At 38.4% G+C, this 17,651-nt stretch overlaps 1 protein-coding gene across 1 annotated transcript in view; it reads right to left on the bottom strand.

Moving 5' to 3' along the window:
* Positions 1-1,771: 1,771 nt before the first annotated feature.
* Positions 1,772-17,651, bottom strand: part of LOC145996497 (uncharacterized) — a 78,428-nt gene continuing 62,548 nt past the window's right edge. The window contains exons 5-7 of the mRNA XM_083132997.1: positions 9,844-9,956; positions 3,532-3,657; positions 1,772-1,931 (exon numbers count right to left, since the gene is read on the bottom strand). Of these exons, the coding sequence (XP_082989123.1) occupies positions 1,797-1,931; positions 3,532-3,657; positions 9,844-9,956 (374 nt within the window). The 3' untranslated portion in view covers positions 1,772-1,796. The remainder of the gene's footprint in view (positions 1,932-3,531; positions 3,658-9,843; positions 9,957-17,651) is intronic.

Genomic DNA, 17,651 nt, shown 5'->3' with positions numbered 1-17,651 from the left:
TACAATTTATAATTACAATTTATTTCACAAAAACCCAATACTTATTGATGAATTGAAAGAAATTAAAACACACCATACAAATAAGAATCCTTCATAGTAAGTGTTCAATGTGAAGATTGAGCCCGATCTGCTTCTTTTATTAAAGTTGTATTTGAATTTCTGTATTTGAAAGGTGAAGCAGTGAAGAATCTGACAGTCTGCTTCTGTAGCGGTTCTTGATGAACTTCATTGAAGAAAAAACACTTTCACACGTGTAGCTATGTGTTGCCCAAAACTACGAAGGTTTGGAAAGCGTTCTTTTGAAAGGTATTTTAAAAACTCTGGCCCCTTTTCTTGCCTATTTTGAAGGAACACATCGCCTTGCAAATCACGCAATTCAAGTTGGAGAGAAGCTATTTTAATTTTCAATCTTACGTTTATTGGAGATATTGCTCATTTCGATATTTGCACAAACTTTAACAATCAGTCACAGTACAATCCGAGTTGGAACACTGGAAATCTCTTCGTACTTCGTGCGTAGTAAAACAGATCTCTATAGCGCCTCTCTGCAGTTTGTTTCTGAACACAAAGAGTGAAGCCTTCCCGGAAGCAGGCGAGTTCATTCCACATAGCGAAGGGATGGAATGCATGTGAAGAGAAAGTTACGTCACTTTAGATTCTTCTGATTATCATTATTCACTGCAAATTCAATTCTACCTGTGATATTGTCTTTCTTCACAGAGCATCCGTTCCTTCAGTAAAAAAATAACGTATTTTAATAAAAATAAATAAAATTAATGTATTTTGCAAACTGGCTTCGCGGGCCGCAGAAAAAGGCAACGGGGGCCGCCAGTTGGAAACCCCTGATCTAACACACGGAACATTGTGCTCTCGTGCAGAAAGCAAATGGCGGCAGCAGAAACAACGAGTCGGACAGAGATTTTCGCAGAAAACAACATGCATTCGCATTAAAATGGATCAAAACTACATTCACGAACTTCCACAACGCTACAGAAAATGATTTGCGTAAGTACTTTCTCCTGTGAAAAGTAAGAAATCCGTCAACCCTATAGTAAAGTGTTACCGAGAAATGTTCTGATGTAATATGTAAAACTAACTAAATTGTAAATAAATATGTAAAGTATGAGCCAAAACCTAATATATGTACAAATATGGAAAATAAAAACTGAATTTTTCGAGTCTACATACAAAATATAACGGATTTCAGCTTCATATATAGTAAATATGTATTTACATATAAATCCATTTCCTGTTTATAAGCATTATGCTACCCAACAGGAACCAATTTATATCGTATCGCTACAACAACAATCAAGAATAAGTATTGTTTTAAAAACAGCAGAGCATTGTTACCTTTTTGAAATACAATTTTGTTTAACTTACAGCTTCAGGAATACCACTATTTTCATAAATATTTGGCATGTGAGCAGTACAATTATCACTTCCCAACTTAAATTAAGGTCTGTTACTAAAATTACCTATGAGAGTACTAAACATTCCCAGAGGAGGAATTTGCCTTTCCCAGGTAAAGAACGAATTTGGATCTTGCGAATGAAAACCCAGAGGGAGGCGAGGAATGGATTTCCTACCCCCTCACCTCTCAGTTCAAACATTGGGATAAAGGTTTAATCTTCAGGATGTTCAAGAAATAGAGCACATCGAGGAAAGACATTGTATTGCCTCATACACAAAATAAGGAACTGTTACATTTTTCGTACATTTCAATTTAGAATGAAATATGTTCCTAGTAGTTCAACATATTTTTCTAAAAACAAGTAGAGTACTTTCTTTTTTAATTATTGAATTCTTCTGAAGTGGCCTGTGAATGATGAATCATCTGCATACCCAGCTATTTCTTGAGGTATGACCGTGCTCTCCTCGACCCCCGTGCAAGGCCGACACATGCATTCTAACGGAGCTTTGGTTACGACCTGAAAACAATACAGACATATTATGGATAACTGTTTAATAATAAAGTTGTGCAACCGTTGAAAATAAAGCACAAGCATAGTTGTTTGATCAAAATGAGCATTCTCATATACAGTACCTTCATTTGTTTATTTTGCCGCTCGAACGCGTGACCTTGTACTGGCCAGAAGCACACCGCTTGCCGGCGAAACAGTTCGTGGCGTTGGTGGCCCGGATTTATATGTGTGGAGGGCCAGGCCTAATATCGTGAGAACCCTTTATACATACAATTTATTGTATGGGTAATGAGTTTTCATAATATTATTATTACCACATTTCAATTTTCGTTTATTTTCTGATATTTCCAAAGACTTTTTCAAGTGGCGGTTCTAACCCCTCTTTGGACCAACTGAGAAGTTAGAATTTATTCAAGGTATGGAAATTTCGTGAAACAGTTTAAAATTATGGTTTAATTTAATGTAAAACGGTTGAAAAGTTGTATCTTTCTTTTTAAATGTGGTTGCAGTTTTATTTAGTTAAAACTTCATTAATTAGACTTCGGCTTGAATGTTACTGAAGTGCAAATTTTCATTAAAAGTTTTCGTAGACAATATAACTAAGTTATACCATTTCAGGGTTTTGAAATACTGATCATGTCTCGTGCCCTTCAGCACCAAAATGTCGCGGACTTTTGAGTATATTATGCGCTTTTTTTAGTATGTGGGCCATTCCATGTCAAATCAACCAATAAAAAATGTTTTTGAACCGTTAGAATTTAGATTTTTAAGATTTTTTAGATTTTTTATTTATTCATAGATAACGAAAACTGCCAAATTTCAGATTTTTTGGGCTCATAGTTGTTGAGGTATTGACTCAAGAAAGCAAAAATCCCAAAATATGACGACATTTTGAAATATTTAAACAGCAATAGATAAAAAACGATTTGACGTAGAGAACTCAAATTGGTGTCATTCTCTTCTGCTTGTAATTTTTCATAAACTCGAAAAAAGATTTATTGAAAATCTAAAAAACACCCCTTTTTTTTTAAAAAAAAAAATATATATGTTTTCAAGACATCAATTGACAATTTGTGTGCAAAATTTCATAATGGGACGGCAATGGGTTCCTAAGGAAACTAATTTCTTTGTGTTGTAATGTGTGTGAAATTTGCTTAATTTGTCGACTTCCATGTTAGAACCATAACTATAAGCTGACTGATGGATGTTCAAGTCTTCATATTAATCTATTTTATATTTTTTGGACTACAAGTAATATCAAAATTTATAATATTTATCACTTTTAATAATAGAGGTACATACATGTTGCATAAAAAATCTCATGGCATAACAATCGTAATATATAAATGTATAATATTATTAATATTTGAGGAGCTTTCAGACCGAAGTGACATGCAACAAGCGACACATGTTGCTTGTCCCTTGCATGTTGCTCGGGTCGTTCTCTCAATAATAAAGTGTATCATGTCGCCTCGGTCTGTTCTTTGCCCAAGCAAAGTGGGGGTCAACAACATGGTTGTTGATTTGTTGTTGCTTTGGTTGATTTGACATGGAATGACCCGTGTGCAAAAGCAACAATGTCGTTTCTTTAATTTGTAGTGCTCACCTTTCTAAACTTACGTTCACCTGGCTTGGCCTTCGGGCAAAATAGAGAAACGCTAGCTTCTCTTTCCCCACTCTCCTGGCAGCACATACACGATCTTTCCATCTGCCATAACTTGGAGCCAGAAACCTGCAATAAACATAAAGTGGCCGTTAGAATTCCTTAATCACAAGTCAAACCAAGTTTGCATACACTATGTAAGTTTTCTATTTAAAGGCTATTGTGGTTAGAATCGAAGGATGTCTTCGCTTCGAAAGACATATTTTTAAATAGAAACATAAGAATGCCGAAGCTTCTTCGTGTGGATGCATGTATGTATCTTTATAATCACTGGCGTAGCAGAAGAGGGGCTGAAGGGGCTACACCCCAATGTTGAGAAAATTAATATTTTCAAATAAAAGCAATGAGGAAAAAGGGAAAAACCAGAGTGATAAATATAAATTCGGCTTAAAGTAACCCCCGATTGAAATTTTTGAGAGTGGAAAGTTTTTAATATACGAAATATCTTATTGTGTAAGTCACCCGCCTAGAAAGCAGGTATGCTCTATCCACCTTTAAAATTCCAGCCCCTCCTGAAAAATCCTGTGTACGCCAGTGTTTAAAATATATATATATTACCTAATAATACTAATACATTGTTATTATGTTCTTATCATTATAGTCATGAATTTATAAGACACGATGGTCCTCCCCAATGAGTTACTGGAGACGAATGCTGTATTGTGATCAAGGGGTCCCGGGTTCGATCCCCAGTGGAGATTCCAATTTAAAATGTAGGCCCAGTCTCGATTAGCCTATCTGAGCATAAAGTGGGCTTAAAACAATTGGCTTTAATAACGATTCTTGGAATTTGTAGCTACGGCTTTCATCACAATTTCACTTTTATCACGGTAAGTTGCGCATAATACTATCGGAACAATGCACACATTTCGGAATTCATGAACGAACTATCCACGACCCAAGATTCTTATAAATAGGACGTTTTCTTTGTCAGATGATGATGCTTTATGAAGGAAAATATAGTATTTTATGCTACAATTCACTTTTTGTGACATAGCACAATTTCTGGTGATTTTTCACTTTGCCTAGCGCTTTTCTGGTAAGTTTTAAGCTGGAATCTAGAGCGTTTGTTCGCTGGCATTTGGCAACACTGTTCGTGTGAGATCCGACCACAGACTACACCAGACGCAGCAGACCGAAAGATCTTCTTAGCTTAAATGAATTTAGCACTTACGTACCTATCAGTAACGGGTTGATTTATCGCACAGGCAAAATAGTTGCAATATTAGTGCGTCATACGGTTACGTGGCTTCCGCTCTTGATACCTTTCAATGTCGATTTCCAGACATTCCGGACACAAAGTCTGCTGTTTTGGCTATAAGGCATTGCATTACTCACTCGCAAAACCCAAACGTATTGTTAATACGTGTGTATACAGAAAGCCAAGCTGAAAGATATGCAGTAAGTAAAATGTATGTGTCATGGTGGCGAGAATTGCACGATGATTCTTTTTAGTACGAGTATATCCTTAAAAACAACGGCATGTTCAACATCTTCCTTGGTATTCTGTTAGCAATCTTGTGAAACATATTCAATTTTGTTGCGTTACATCCCTTTTCTTGTCGAAGTCCTCAGAGACTGACGATGTTTTTGTGGAATCAGGCCCGTAGCGAGGGGTATGGGGGGTTGAAGCCTACGGCGCCATTCAAAGTTTTTTTTTTAAAAAAAGAAGTCAGAATATGCGAGGAGAAATCTACATTTGGCAGAGGTATTTTAAGTTTTCCAAAGTAGTAGTAATAATACGTTTTTAAAGATGTTCTTGCCGGCGCCCTTGGCGGAGTGGTTATCACATCGCGCAACGACGCCAGAGGTCCCGCGTTCGAATCCCGGTCTGGGCATGGGTGTTTGATGGTGTCCATTCATCAATTTCATCATATCGTCACTCATCCCCATCTTCGCAATTAGCCAAAAGTGGCAGATAAACGAAGTGAAATAAACTAAATCAATAATCAATAAATCAATTAAAGACGTTCTTCAGACACTAAGACATAATACTGAAATATTATTTGATATGCTAAACTTTTTTCTTTTTTAAAAAATGCAAATTACCAATCTTTGGTAGCTGGACAATTGCGATGACATATTAAACCTTCTATCAAATTGAAGGGTGACTTAACACCCCGTACAATACCTCTTACAAGAGAATTATGTGAAATATTGATATTTCCAAATGAACACTGATTCCTCTCACACTTTCTCCAGGCTTGAGACTGGGAAGGTAGCTTGTAAACGTACTTGCATTACAACCACTTTGGCGTGTTTAAAACCAGTGTTATTCCACACATCGTCAGTCATCACTATTTTCTCATTCTCGCATTTTTGTTATTACTTTTCTCGCTTCTTTTATTTCTTGTCAGCACGGAAGTGCTTCGTTAAAGTTGGCTGGGAATTTGGTTCAATCAAATTTTTGAACATGGGCTAGAGCCAACAGACACCTTTTGAAGTGACCAGTTTTCTCATATGTGCGAATACGCTTTCTAACTCTCTCGTCGATTTTATTGTCACGCTTCTTCCTTTTCTGACCTTCTAGATTAAGTTCCATCCGCATGTACTTGATGTTGGTGTCTTCTGCTTGGCTCTTGAGGCAGGCCATTTATTATGTTGTTCCAAACCTTCTACAGCATTATTAGTTCTGTGGCGCCTTTGGTTAGGTTAGGTCCTGATCATCGTAATTGTCCTACCATTATTTTGTAAAATGACGTTCACCGTCAAAATCATCGCAATTGTCCGTCATTTTGGCATAATCGCAATTGTTCGCCATCGCAACTGTCGATTCGAATCTTTAAATACAACCTATATTATTTTTAAATGAGTTTTCCTTGTTTTCTGATTTCAAAATTTGTGGGATGTAAATATCACAAACGACAAACCATGGCACAAGAAGAAAATATGGAAGTAGTCACATATGACGTCGGTGCTTGCTAGTGTGGCGCCGAGTGCAGGGGGTGCAGCAAACCACAATCTTGCCTAGGGCACCAAAATATCTAGTTACAGTGGAAGTAAAGTATATACATATATACTTTCTTTGTTGATTGATTGAGCTGGTGTTTTCAGTTTTATGCACAGTAAGGCTAGTCGGGATTGGACCTACAGTTTAAAGTGTGCCTCCACCGGGTATCGAACTCGGAACCCCCTTGATTACAAGGCGAATATAATTAATTATAAGACAGTGTTATAGCATTATTTCAATAATACATTAAGCAATGAACAGCGCTTGAGGTGGAAATTCTTAACTGGGGGGATGCTTGGTCGGCCCTTGGGGGTTAGCTGGAAAGATGCTCCTATGGTTTATCATGACGACAACGAGACAGCTGGGAGGATGCTTTGTGACAATTTTGCTATCTAGGTGGGACGACGACACTACCCCCCTTCCCATCTTACTTTTGAGTACTAGTGATGAGATAAAGCCGCTAAAATATTTCCATATCGAGAACTAAGGACAGTTTTAATCTTTTACACTAAGTACACAGCAAATGCATTATAATTACTATTTTACCCAATATTATAATTGACATACCGGGTGGCCAGAATTAAAGTTACCCAACTCAGAGCCCTCTGTAGCCTGTTTGAGGCAACGTAGAACTCTGAAATTTTGTGAATCCACTATGCAGGCCATGGGGAAGATTTGATTTTTGATTTTTTATTTGATTTAGTTTATTTTACCTCGCGTTTTGTGCCTCTTGGCTAATTTGCGAAGATGGGGATGAGTGATGAAATGATGAAATTGATGAATGGACATTCACAAACAACCAAGCCCGACCGGGATTCGAACCCGGGAGCCTTGGCGTCGCATCGCGATGTGCTAACCACTCGGCCACAGGGTCGGGCGCCATGGGGAAGAGGATGGCGATAAAAAAAAGTTCAATTTTCCACCACCAGGTTGAAATGTGGCGCTGTCCTTCCATGATGGGTTGTAATAATGACGTAAACTGCTCCCATTGGTTATGGATTTGACTTTACCTGGCAATCTTGCAAAAAACGAGAGATTATTTTCTCGCAACTTCCAGCCACTAACAAATGTCTTTCTAATTAATAACTCAGCTAAATCACTTAACTTAAAACACCTGACTCACGTTTTTCAAAATTCATTATTACAGCGCCACATTTCAACCTGGTGGCGGAAAATTGAGCTCTTTTTTATCGCCATCCTCTTCCCCATGGTCTGCATAGTGGATTCAACAAATTTCAGAGTTCTACGATGCCTCAAACAGGCTACTGAGGGCTCTGAGTTGGGTAACTTTAATTCTGGCCACCCGGTAGGTCCTGTTACATTTTTTATTTGAAGCTGCTCTTAGCGTTTTATCAGTAAATTATAATTACATAATTGTTAATATTTTACGTTAATTATTATCACACACACACATAATAGCTGCGTTCTAGGTGAGGCGGGATACACAATGAAATATTTCGTAAATTCCGTTTTAACTTTCATTTTAAAAGTTGTTCAATGACAAAAATGGTAATCGGGGGGGGGGGGGCATTTTACCATTTTTATTTACCCTAATTCTTACTGCTTCCATCGGAAAATTTTGATTTTCTGAAAATTTCGAAATGGGCTGCAACCACATCAGTTCCTCCCTTGTGTACGCCAGTGCACACATTTTTAGAGGAAATCAGTACATTGATACAGATAACTCCAAGTACAAATCGTTGTTGGCACATTATAAATTTTTTGAAGAGCCATCACTGAGAAAATTTTCACGTTTAACATCACGTACTGCTCATAACTCCAGTTGGAATTCCACATAATGTTTCGTAATCGTTTCTCTCTATTTTAAACTGCAAACATTTGATGCAGAAATAGAACATCCCAAGGAATGAACATAACTAAACAAAGCAAATGTATAAGAGTATAATGTTCAGTGTGTGAGTACAGTATGATAGGTACGGTTGCTTGTTTATGCACAGAAAGGCTTATCGGGACTGAACCTACAGTTTAAAGTGGGATACGAACCACTGTGCCTCCACCGGGTATCGAACCCGGGGCCCCTTGATTACAAGGCGACGACATTACCACTACGCCATCGGGGAAGCCCCCTTGAAAGGTGTGTGGACCGTACCATTCAATATAGTCATCTTGTGTTTTGCATAAAAGATGTTATTAAATCTACGTTATAATTATACACATTTATAGTCAGATTTATATAATTATCATAAAGGCAAATCATTTCTCAGTTTTATTGATCTATCCTGATTAACGTAATTGTTTATCTGTGTAGAGAAAAGCACGATACTGTAGGCAAAATAACGCTAACCGTGAAAAAATTTCGTGAGAAAATATTAGTGGGTTTCAATTTTAGAAACATCGTCATTGTTATTCCTTCATATAAAAATTGTGCTTCGTACATCTAACTTGATTTTTTACTATAAATCATAATCTTGTTGTAACAAGAAACTATTACATAATATACAGGGTGTGTGTGAAGTCCCGTTACCATTACAATCAAACATAACTCTAAAACCACATGACATAGAATAGGACGGTTTTTTGCAAAATGTTCTACAGCTCAAAAAGTTTTTTGCTTTTGTTATTTGATAGACATTTCCCTGGGAGATGGACAGTGCGTGACGGACCAATCACCTGGTCCCCGCGGTCTCCTGATATCACCCCCTTGTATTTTTTTTCCTTTGGGGGTACATCAAGGATTGTGTATACCACACCCTTGTTCTATATCTTGTTACACTTCGCAGAAGGATGTTGATATGCTGCAGCGTCAGTGGCGGCGGTTGGGTTCCGAAACGGGAGGGGGGGAAGGTGCCAAAACTGGTGGGGTCAAAGACAGTATATTTTCCTTTGTAGATAAAGTTTAGCATAGTAGGGGGGCAAAAGTGGCGAAAAGTGGGGTGCGCCCCCCCCCCCCCCATCGCCGCCACTGTGCAGCGTGTATGGGTAGAAGTGGAATATCGCCTTGACATCCTGAGGGCAACCAGAGGGGCACACGTTGAGGTGCACTGACGTATATAAAAACGTTTTGAGCTGTTGAACATTTGTAAAAAACCGCCTTGCTCTGTGTCGTGTGGTTTTAGAATTGTTTGATTGTAATGATAACGACACTTTAGACACACCCTGTATAATTAGGGCCCGCTTACAATTATTTCCAGTAAGTGCCACTATCCTTAACTGGCAAATTTGTGCAATGAATTATCACTATGGGAAGTCGGAACTAACATGCTATTTTATCATCCGATATTGATCGATAAATTGCGGTCTCTTTTCCCTAATTATTGTGATGGCTACACCAAAAAAGTGGATACCTGTAAGTAGCTAGTACATCTCCCTGTGCAGGCAAATGATGGTATTGGTTTAGGCACGCAACCTGGGTACTGCAACACGTGGATCACTGGCGTCACTTGACACTCGTCGGCACAGGAAAGATGAACGACGGTTGACAGCAGCAAGATGTATGTGGAACACAGCCGTCGCCATTCTGAAAGAAGATTGCACCATGTTATAATGGCGTCACTATTTAGATCTGCGTTTACTCCACGAAATAGTAATATATAGTAAACACAGAGACGAATCAGTGTTCGGAAAGTTACGTTTTAAAAGTAACAGAGTGACTCCTTTTTGATAACTAACAATAGTTACTCTTTCATGATAAGTGACTGAGTTGCTCCTTCTTGGTAAGTAACCTCTTTTTGATAAGTGACAGAGTTGTTATTTTTAAAAATAAGTGACAGAGTAACTATGGTTTTGATGAGTGACAGAGTAACTCTAATTGATGTGTGACAGAGTTACTATTTTTGAGAAGTGACAGAGTTAATCTTTTTGAGAAGTGACACAGTTACTCTTCTTGAGAAGTGACAGAGTTACTCTTTTTATGGGACAGGGTAACTCTCTCTTGATAAGTGACAGTTACTCATTTTCATAAGCGACAGAGTTTATCTTTCTTGATAAGTGACAGAGTTACTCTTTTTGTGAAGGGACAGAGTAACTCTTTTTAGACGAGTGACAAAGTTGCTCTTCCTTGATAAGTGACAGAGTAACTCTTTTTTGAGATAAGTGACAGAATTACTCCATTTTAGATAAGTGACATAGTTGTTCTTATCGATGAGTGACAGAGTAACTCTTTTTTATGAGTGACAGAGTAACTCTTTTTTATGAGTGACAGAGTAACTCTTTTTTGATGAATGACAGAGTAACTCTTTTTGATGAGTAACAGACTAAATCTTCTTTGATGAGTGACATAGTAACTCTTCTTTGATGAATGACAGAGTAACTCTTTTTGATGAATGACAGAGTAACTCTTTTTGGATGAGTGACAGAGTAACTCTTTTTGATGAGTGGCAGGGTAACTCTTTTTGATGAGTGGCAGGGTAACTATTTTTTTATGAGTGATAGAGTAACTCTTTTTTGATGAGTGACAGAGTAACTCTTTTTGATGAGTGACAGAGTAACTCTTCTTTTGATGAGTGACAGATTAACTCTTTTTGATGAGTGACAGTAACTCTTTTTATGAGTAACGGAGTAACTCTTTTCGATGAGTGACAGAGTAACTCTTTTTATGAGTAACGGAGTAACTCTTTTTTGTTGAGTGACAGAGTAACTCTTTTTGATGAGTGACAGAGTAACACTCTTTGATGATTGACAGAGTAACTGTTTTTTTTAGTGACCGAATAACTCTTTTTTGATAAGTGACAGATTGATTGAGTTGGTCTTTTAAGTCCATTTTATGCACAATAAGGCTAATTGGGACTGGACCTACAGTTTAAAGTGGTAGCCGAACCACTATGTGCCTCCATCGGGTATCGAACCCTGGACCCCTTGATTACAAGCCGACGATGCTATCACTACGCCATCGGGGAAGCCCTGATAAGTGACAGAGTTGCTCTTTTTTGATAATTGACAGAGTTACTCTCTATTTTAACAAATAACTCCTTTTGAAAAGTAACTCGCTTACAGTTACAGTTACTTTAGAAGTTACTGCAAATTGTTTTTATATACAGGGTGCTCGGAAATTCCCCTTACAAACTTCTAGGGCTAGTAGAGGGGACTGAGTAGACAATATTTGGAATAGGAACCCATGTCCGGAAACGTACCGTTTCCATGCTACAACCATGGCAATGTGTCGGATGTGCCTGTGTTGGTATGCAATCGGGTAGGCAGTACATGACGTCAGAAGATCACCTGATGGCACGTGACGTCTACAAATTGTTCCATTCCACTGTCGACACAGGTGTTGATCAATGAATACAGTAAACTAAGAATCACGAACCTTCCGACCCTCTGTAAACAACCGTCTCACTTCGAGTAACGTATCACTCCGCGTCAGCTGTTCATGGATGGCGCGGTCATCATATGCTGTTGTTCACCCGAATACGTTACATGAAAAGAAAACGTATTCCTATGTTTTATGACATCCCTACACATTGAAGCAAAATAAATTTTCGAAGTGTGATTAAATACGTGTTCTTGTTGAAGCTTTAAGTACAGGTATGAACATATTTTCGACTTCAAAAAATTCATTTATCTTAAACTGGGTTAACGGGTCCCTCCTCCCTCCCTTTTCTCTCAGTATGACGGGGCCAAAGTAAAACTAAGAGAGGGAGAGTCGATTCAGTAAATTCAAGCCTTTTCTTTTCCTTGCTACCCCTTCCACCAAGCTATTGCCCAACATTGTTGACATGCAGAGAATTATTTTTCTCCTTTGTCCAACAATGTCCCGCCAGTTTTAGCAGAAACTAGACAAAGATAAGCCGAAACATAAAAAATAGATTGTTTATCTCCATTCATTTCTCTTTCTTGAGCACTGAAAAAAAGCGACAATAAGAACTCACATTATTTATGCAAGGGAAAAATATTTACTTACTTTAATCCGATGGGAGAAGTTCGATGCCTGTCAGATCTTCATCACAACTATCTTCCGATTCACTTTCCCCGTCATTAACTTGGATAATGAATCTTTCCAAATTTAAATCGTCTGTCAGGTTGTCCACTTCCCACAATTTCCGCTCTTCGGTTTCAATGACATGCCGCACTGCGTCCGCCCAGTTACGCACCGAAATCTGAGACATTCCAATCTCAGTCAGTCTCTTGACCTCGTCCAACTTGAAGGTCTTGTTGTTGCGCGCAACATACCCTTTGACCTGAGCCCATATCATTTCAATGGGATTCAATCCGTTCTTTCAACGCACCGAAAACAGAAGACGCTGACGCACCACTGCACTCGGACACCAACTTCACCACCTCCTTCACTGTTTTTTCAGGATGCCACCGACAGAATGTTGCATAAACGTTCAGAACAATCTGCTTCTCGCCACTTTTCAACGGCTGTCCTTGTCGATGTTTCTGAAAGAAGCTCGGAGAACACGGAGACCTTCCTGCACGCATGGAAGTCGTCATATTTGAAACTGGCGCTACTTTCTTGCCGCTCACGTGATCAGTTGTAATTTATTCAATCATCGCGTATTATTATTATAAGCAAAAACCTTTAATGAAAAGCTATTTTAAAATTCATATTCCGGGATAATTTACATATTTTTCTAGCGTTGGCAAGCTTATTTAAAACGGACTATATGCGGCGGAAGAAATCCGCTATTAGGTTGTTGCCAACCCCAATACCTTCGCACTAAGTCGGTGAAGAAACTGAAGTGGTGTGGCAAATGTCGGCACATGATAATTTGATTTCACGATGTCAGTGAGGGTGCTGTGGGATGAAGGGACACAGATGGGCTGACCATAGCAGAGGTGTGCACCATCGATTGCGACCCTCATGACTGCAGACCTCACAAACACCCTCACACTCTGTAAGACTTGTGGGGGTTAGGGAGGGCAATGGCAGACCGTGAGGTTGAGATGAGGGCAAGACGCGAGAGAGGTATGGGTGGAGGTTGATTGAAAATGAACACCTTCGCTCTAGAAAGAAGAAAAACATGGTATTTTTTTTTTTAAAAAAAAAACCTGCAAATGTGCATTTTATATGTAGGGTGCAATAAAATGTGACTGCCTCTTACCGTCCTCTTCCCCCACTTTTCTTTCCAGTGACAATGCTTCATTGAGTTGCCGTTTTAGTCTCCCTCGGCGTTTTTGCTGCTTAACCCAGAATTTTAGATAGAGCTGAAAAGGGCATACGAGTGTTTTGGGATAGCATAACTTTAGAGACGTTGAAGAAAAGTCTGGAGCATGTTGAAATGTGTGACATTGAGGTGTAGATCCCCCACACTGTGACACGCACTTTATGTCATTAGTTACCGAGACGATGAATACGATTCAAGAACTTAGTTAATCAAATTAAATCTATCATTTTACTTATGTGCAATAGTAATAATAAATCATACTTTCAAACCCCAATGAATTTAATCAATAAACAGCTGTTTTAAAAACGTCATTTATCTCAATGTGTCATCGAATTCCCTAGCAGAGGTTATTTTTAGCATAAGACGACAGAAGAAGAATCATTTGGTACTGAACTGTCACACCCGGTAGGGGATAAGATCATGGACGTTCGTAGGATTTTTTTCCAGGGAGGGGCAAGGAAGGTATTTTTTCCAGGGGGTGCAAACAAGGCACATTTTCCCCAAGGGCAATAATTAACACACATTATTGTGGCTGAAACTAAATTGTATGTAAAAAATATATAATTTTGGTTGGATTTCATTTTCCAGGGGACATAGCGCCCCTTGCCCCCCCTTCCGGACTCCCATGGATAAAATATACATTTTGTTCTTTATTTTTTACATTTAAGACTTTATCTTCCACATTTGGGTAATCGTCTCTACTTGCACTCAGCCACCGAGCACCCAAGATGTATATTTAATTGTTCTTTTTAAGCTCCGTATCAAATTAACTCCCAACAAGTGATAGGGCCTCCTTAAGAGAAACATTGCTATAACGCGTCCGTTGACAAATAGAACGTCTCTGCATCTTGTAGGCTACGTAGATAATTTTATTGTCATAAGTTGGCAACACTGTTATGATACACGTGCTTTTGTTTACAGAAGGTCTTATGTTCTATGATTCTATTTTAGTACGTTTCTTTTTTGTTCCCTTGGAATTGTTACCAAATAAATTTGTTTGTATTATGGACTGAGTCACACGTCATTCACTTCTGTACCTTACCTAACACCTAATTTGACATGGTTGTAATAAATTATTACACTTTAGGTCATCAGGTGATCTTCTGACGTCATGTACTGCCTACCCGATTGCATACCAACACAGGCACATCCGACACATTGTCATGGTTGTAGCACGGAAACGGAACGTTTCCGGACATGGGTTCCTATTCCAAATATTGTCTACTCAATCCCCTCTACTAGCCCTAGGAGTTTGTAAGGGGAATTTCCGAGCACCCTGTATATTCTAGATCATCTATGTAACTTGCAGAGGGTGTCCAATGCTTTCATGCATGAACTGCACGCTTTGTGCTGATTTGACCATCTAAAAATTAATACCAATTTTTATTAAATCATAATAAAATGTTTATGAAAGTAAGAAAAATCAAAGTAAACCTTTATACTTGAAAATTATGCGCACAAAACGTTTGCTCGTAACAAGTGTAGGTATGTGTATATCTTTAAAAGTTCTTATCAAACAATAATATTGTTCCATATTCTTGGAATCTGCATTACTTTTGGTTCACCCTGTACAAGTTGAAATAAAATACAAACGAATGAAACATTCAGTACAGTAACGTTATTCTACATCTCTATGTACGTAAATGGTATTTGTTTGGAAGCTATAGCTATATTCTTAAAGTGGACCTCCGTAGCTGAGTGGTTACCGAAGGGCGCCACGACTCTAGAGGTCGAGAGTTCGAATCATGGACCGAGCATGGATCTTCTTAGTGAGTGTCCCATCATTAATTTCATCATCCTTATCGTCGCGATTAGCCAAACGTAGAAAAAAGCTGTTGATAACAATGGAAAAGAAATGATTTTTTCAGAAGAACCTTACGTTAGCATGGATTTCACCACACTTTGGAATAAAAATCTGGCAACGTTACTGCGTGACCTTGAGAAATTTTGAGTAACTATCTTAATTACATAGTACATAAAATGCTTACCAGACTCATTACTCCTGAGTGGCGCTGTCATCGCCGATGTAGTTGCGAAACTCGGGAGGTTTTCAATTTACATGCGTGTGTTTCATTCAGGTCGGTAGATGTCGCGTCGAGCACTGATATAAAGAAACTTCTGCATGGGGATTAAATACGACATCCAACATTTTCGTCCGTGAAATCTCGTGGCTTGCCGCGGCGATAACAGGCCCACCCAGTGTAGTGGAAAATGTGTTAAATGTGTGGAGTAATGCGAAAGCCAAGTCGTTTACTGCCATTTCGCCCATTATGATCCACATGAGGTCAGAACGGATAGACTTTGTGGGACGAAAATTCCAGCCAATATCTCGCTCGATACGACACAGTTCGCTTAATGTTCTCTGTGATTTTCCATTCTTCCTGGTTTCCTACTTTCGACCGCCCTCATTAGTGATGTAAACTTCTTTTTTTAGCAAGATAACCGAGGTTTTTGCTCTCTGATACTGAGTAGACTGCGCCATCGAATTTTTTTTTGAGGGGGGGCATTTTTCCCCATTCAAATAACATAAAATTCAACATTCATATATTTTTCTAAATGTAAAAAAAAAATATGCCTAAAATTAGGATGTCTACCAGTGAAGAAAGTCAAGAAATGTTGCGAACTTATATTGTTATATAGCCTACATATACAGTGGGATCCATAAGTATTCCTCAGCAAATTGTCCATGACTGTTTTCGTTGGTTTTTATCTTTCCTACACATTTTTAAGGACTGTATTTTTACATATACTGGTTCAAAGGTTGTAAGCAGATTGTTTGGTGTTTTGTGTCAGTTCTTGAAGCTCTCATTGCATAAAAAAAAGGGAGTAAACATGGTGATGGACAATTTGCTTGGTAATACTTATGGATCCTACTGTACTGGGATTTGATGAAATGGAATATTTGAACATGTAAAATTGTACTGAGATATGGATAATATTTGTTCACTTTGTTTCTTAAGATTTACATTCTTGTGTGCGTGAAGTTTTGAAAAACTATTAAATAAGGTAATGTGGCCTTTCTCCATCCAGGTTGAAGTCTGAAGCATTAATTTTTACATGCATTTTTAATAAAAGCAAGTCTAAATCTTTTGTTTAAGTGCAGCTTCAGTTTTCTTCTTAACCGACCTTGTGGTAGGGGGTTTTCATTGAATAAAAATATATATTTTCTTAATTTTGCAGCTGTGAGGCGTTTAAATAAATATTAAGGGGGGGGGGGGAAGTCAAGAAAAAGTCATGAAAACTCAAGAATTTTGGATTTGTTATTTTGGTACACCCAACGGCAAAAGAAATAGTAAGCAAATTGTCCATCACCATTTTCAATCAGTCAGTTTTCCACAATGTGATGATCATGAATTGAAGTAAAAACGTCAATAGGCAGAGGACAACATCTGCTTTGTATAAACAAAAATTCATTCTTTAAAACAACACAGGGTGTGGAATAAAGAGTAATGGAAATAGTGATAGACAATTTGCCTACTATTATCTTTGCCGTTGGCTGTACACACACTGAAAATTAACCATATAAACATAGTATTTAGGGGCAGAAGTGACTACAGGTGAGTTTGTGGACGCTGGTTGCGTCCACGCGGGTGGGGAGGGGGGGTTGTTGTGATCGGATACAAGTTGAATTACTTTATCAGTTAATCATTGCTGCTATATAAATAGCAATTTGTAGACATAGCAACATATCGCGAAGCGATGGGCGTTCTCTAAATTTGAAATATGAATGTAAATCGATACAAAATTTTCAGGCATCCGTCAGCAAAGGTATCATGCAAATTAAATACCGTATTTCTTCTCGGGATTTTTGATCTTCAAAATTTAGGTGCGTATTAATCCGAGTATATAATATGTATAAACAGGGGTACAAATATACAAGGCACCCGGTCGCCGTGGCGCCTGTGTATGATTGAATGAAACACCCTCCCTTGCCCGGGAAGAACAAATGCTACCACTACCTAAATAGAGGCGGCAAAATCTCCCTCGGACAAGCGAAATAGCGTTACGGTCCAGGTTAAGTTCGTGTGTAGGAACCGGTGACCAAC

This window comes from Lepisma saccharinum, chromosome 12, assembly GCF_977018435.1.
Source record: "Lepisma saccharinum chromosome 12, izLepSacc3.1, whole genome shotgun sequence".
NCBI lineage: Eukaryota > Metazoa > Arthropoda > Insecta > Zygentoma > Lepismatidae > Lepisma > Lepisma saccharinum.
The sequence above is the reverse complement of the archived record's forward strand: the minus strand, read 5'-3'. Positions and strand labels throughout refer to the sequence as shown.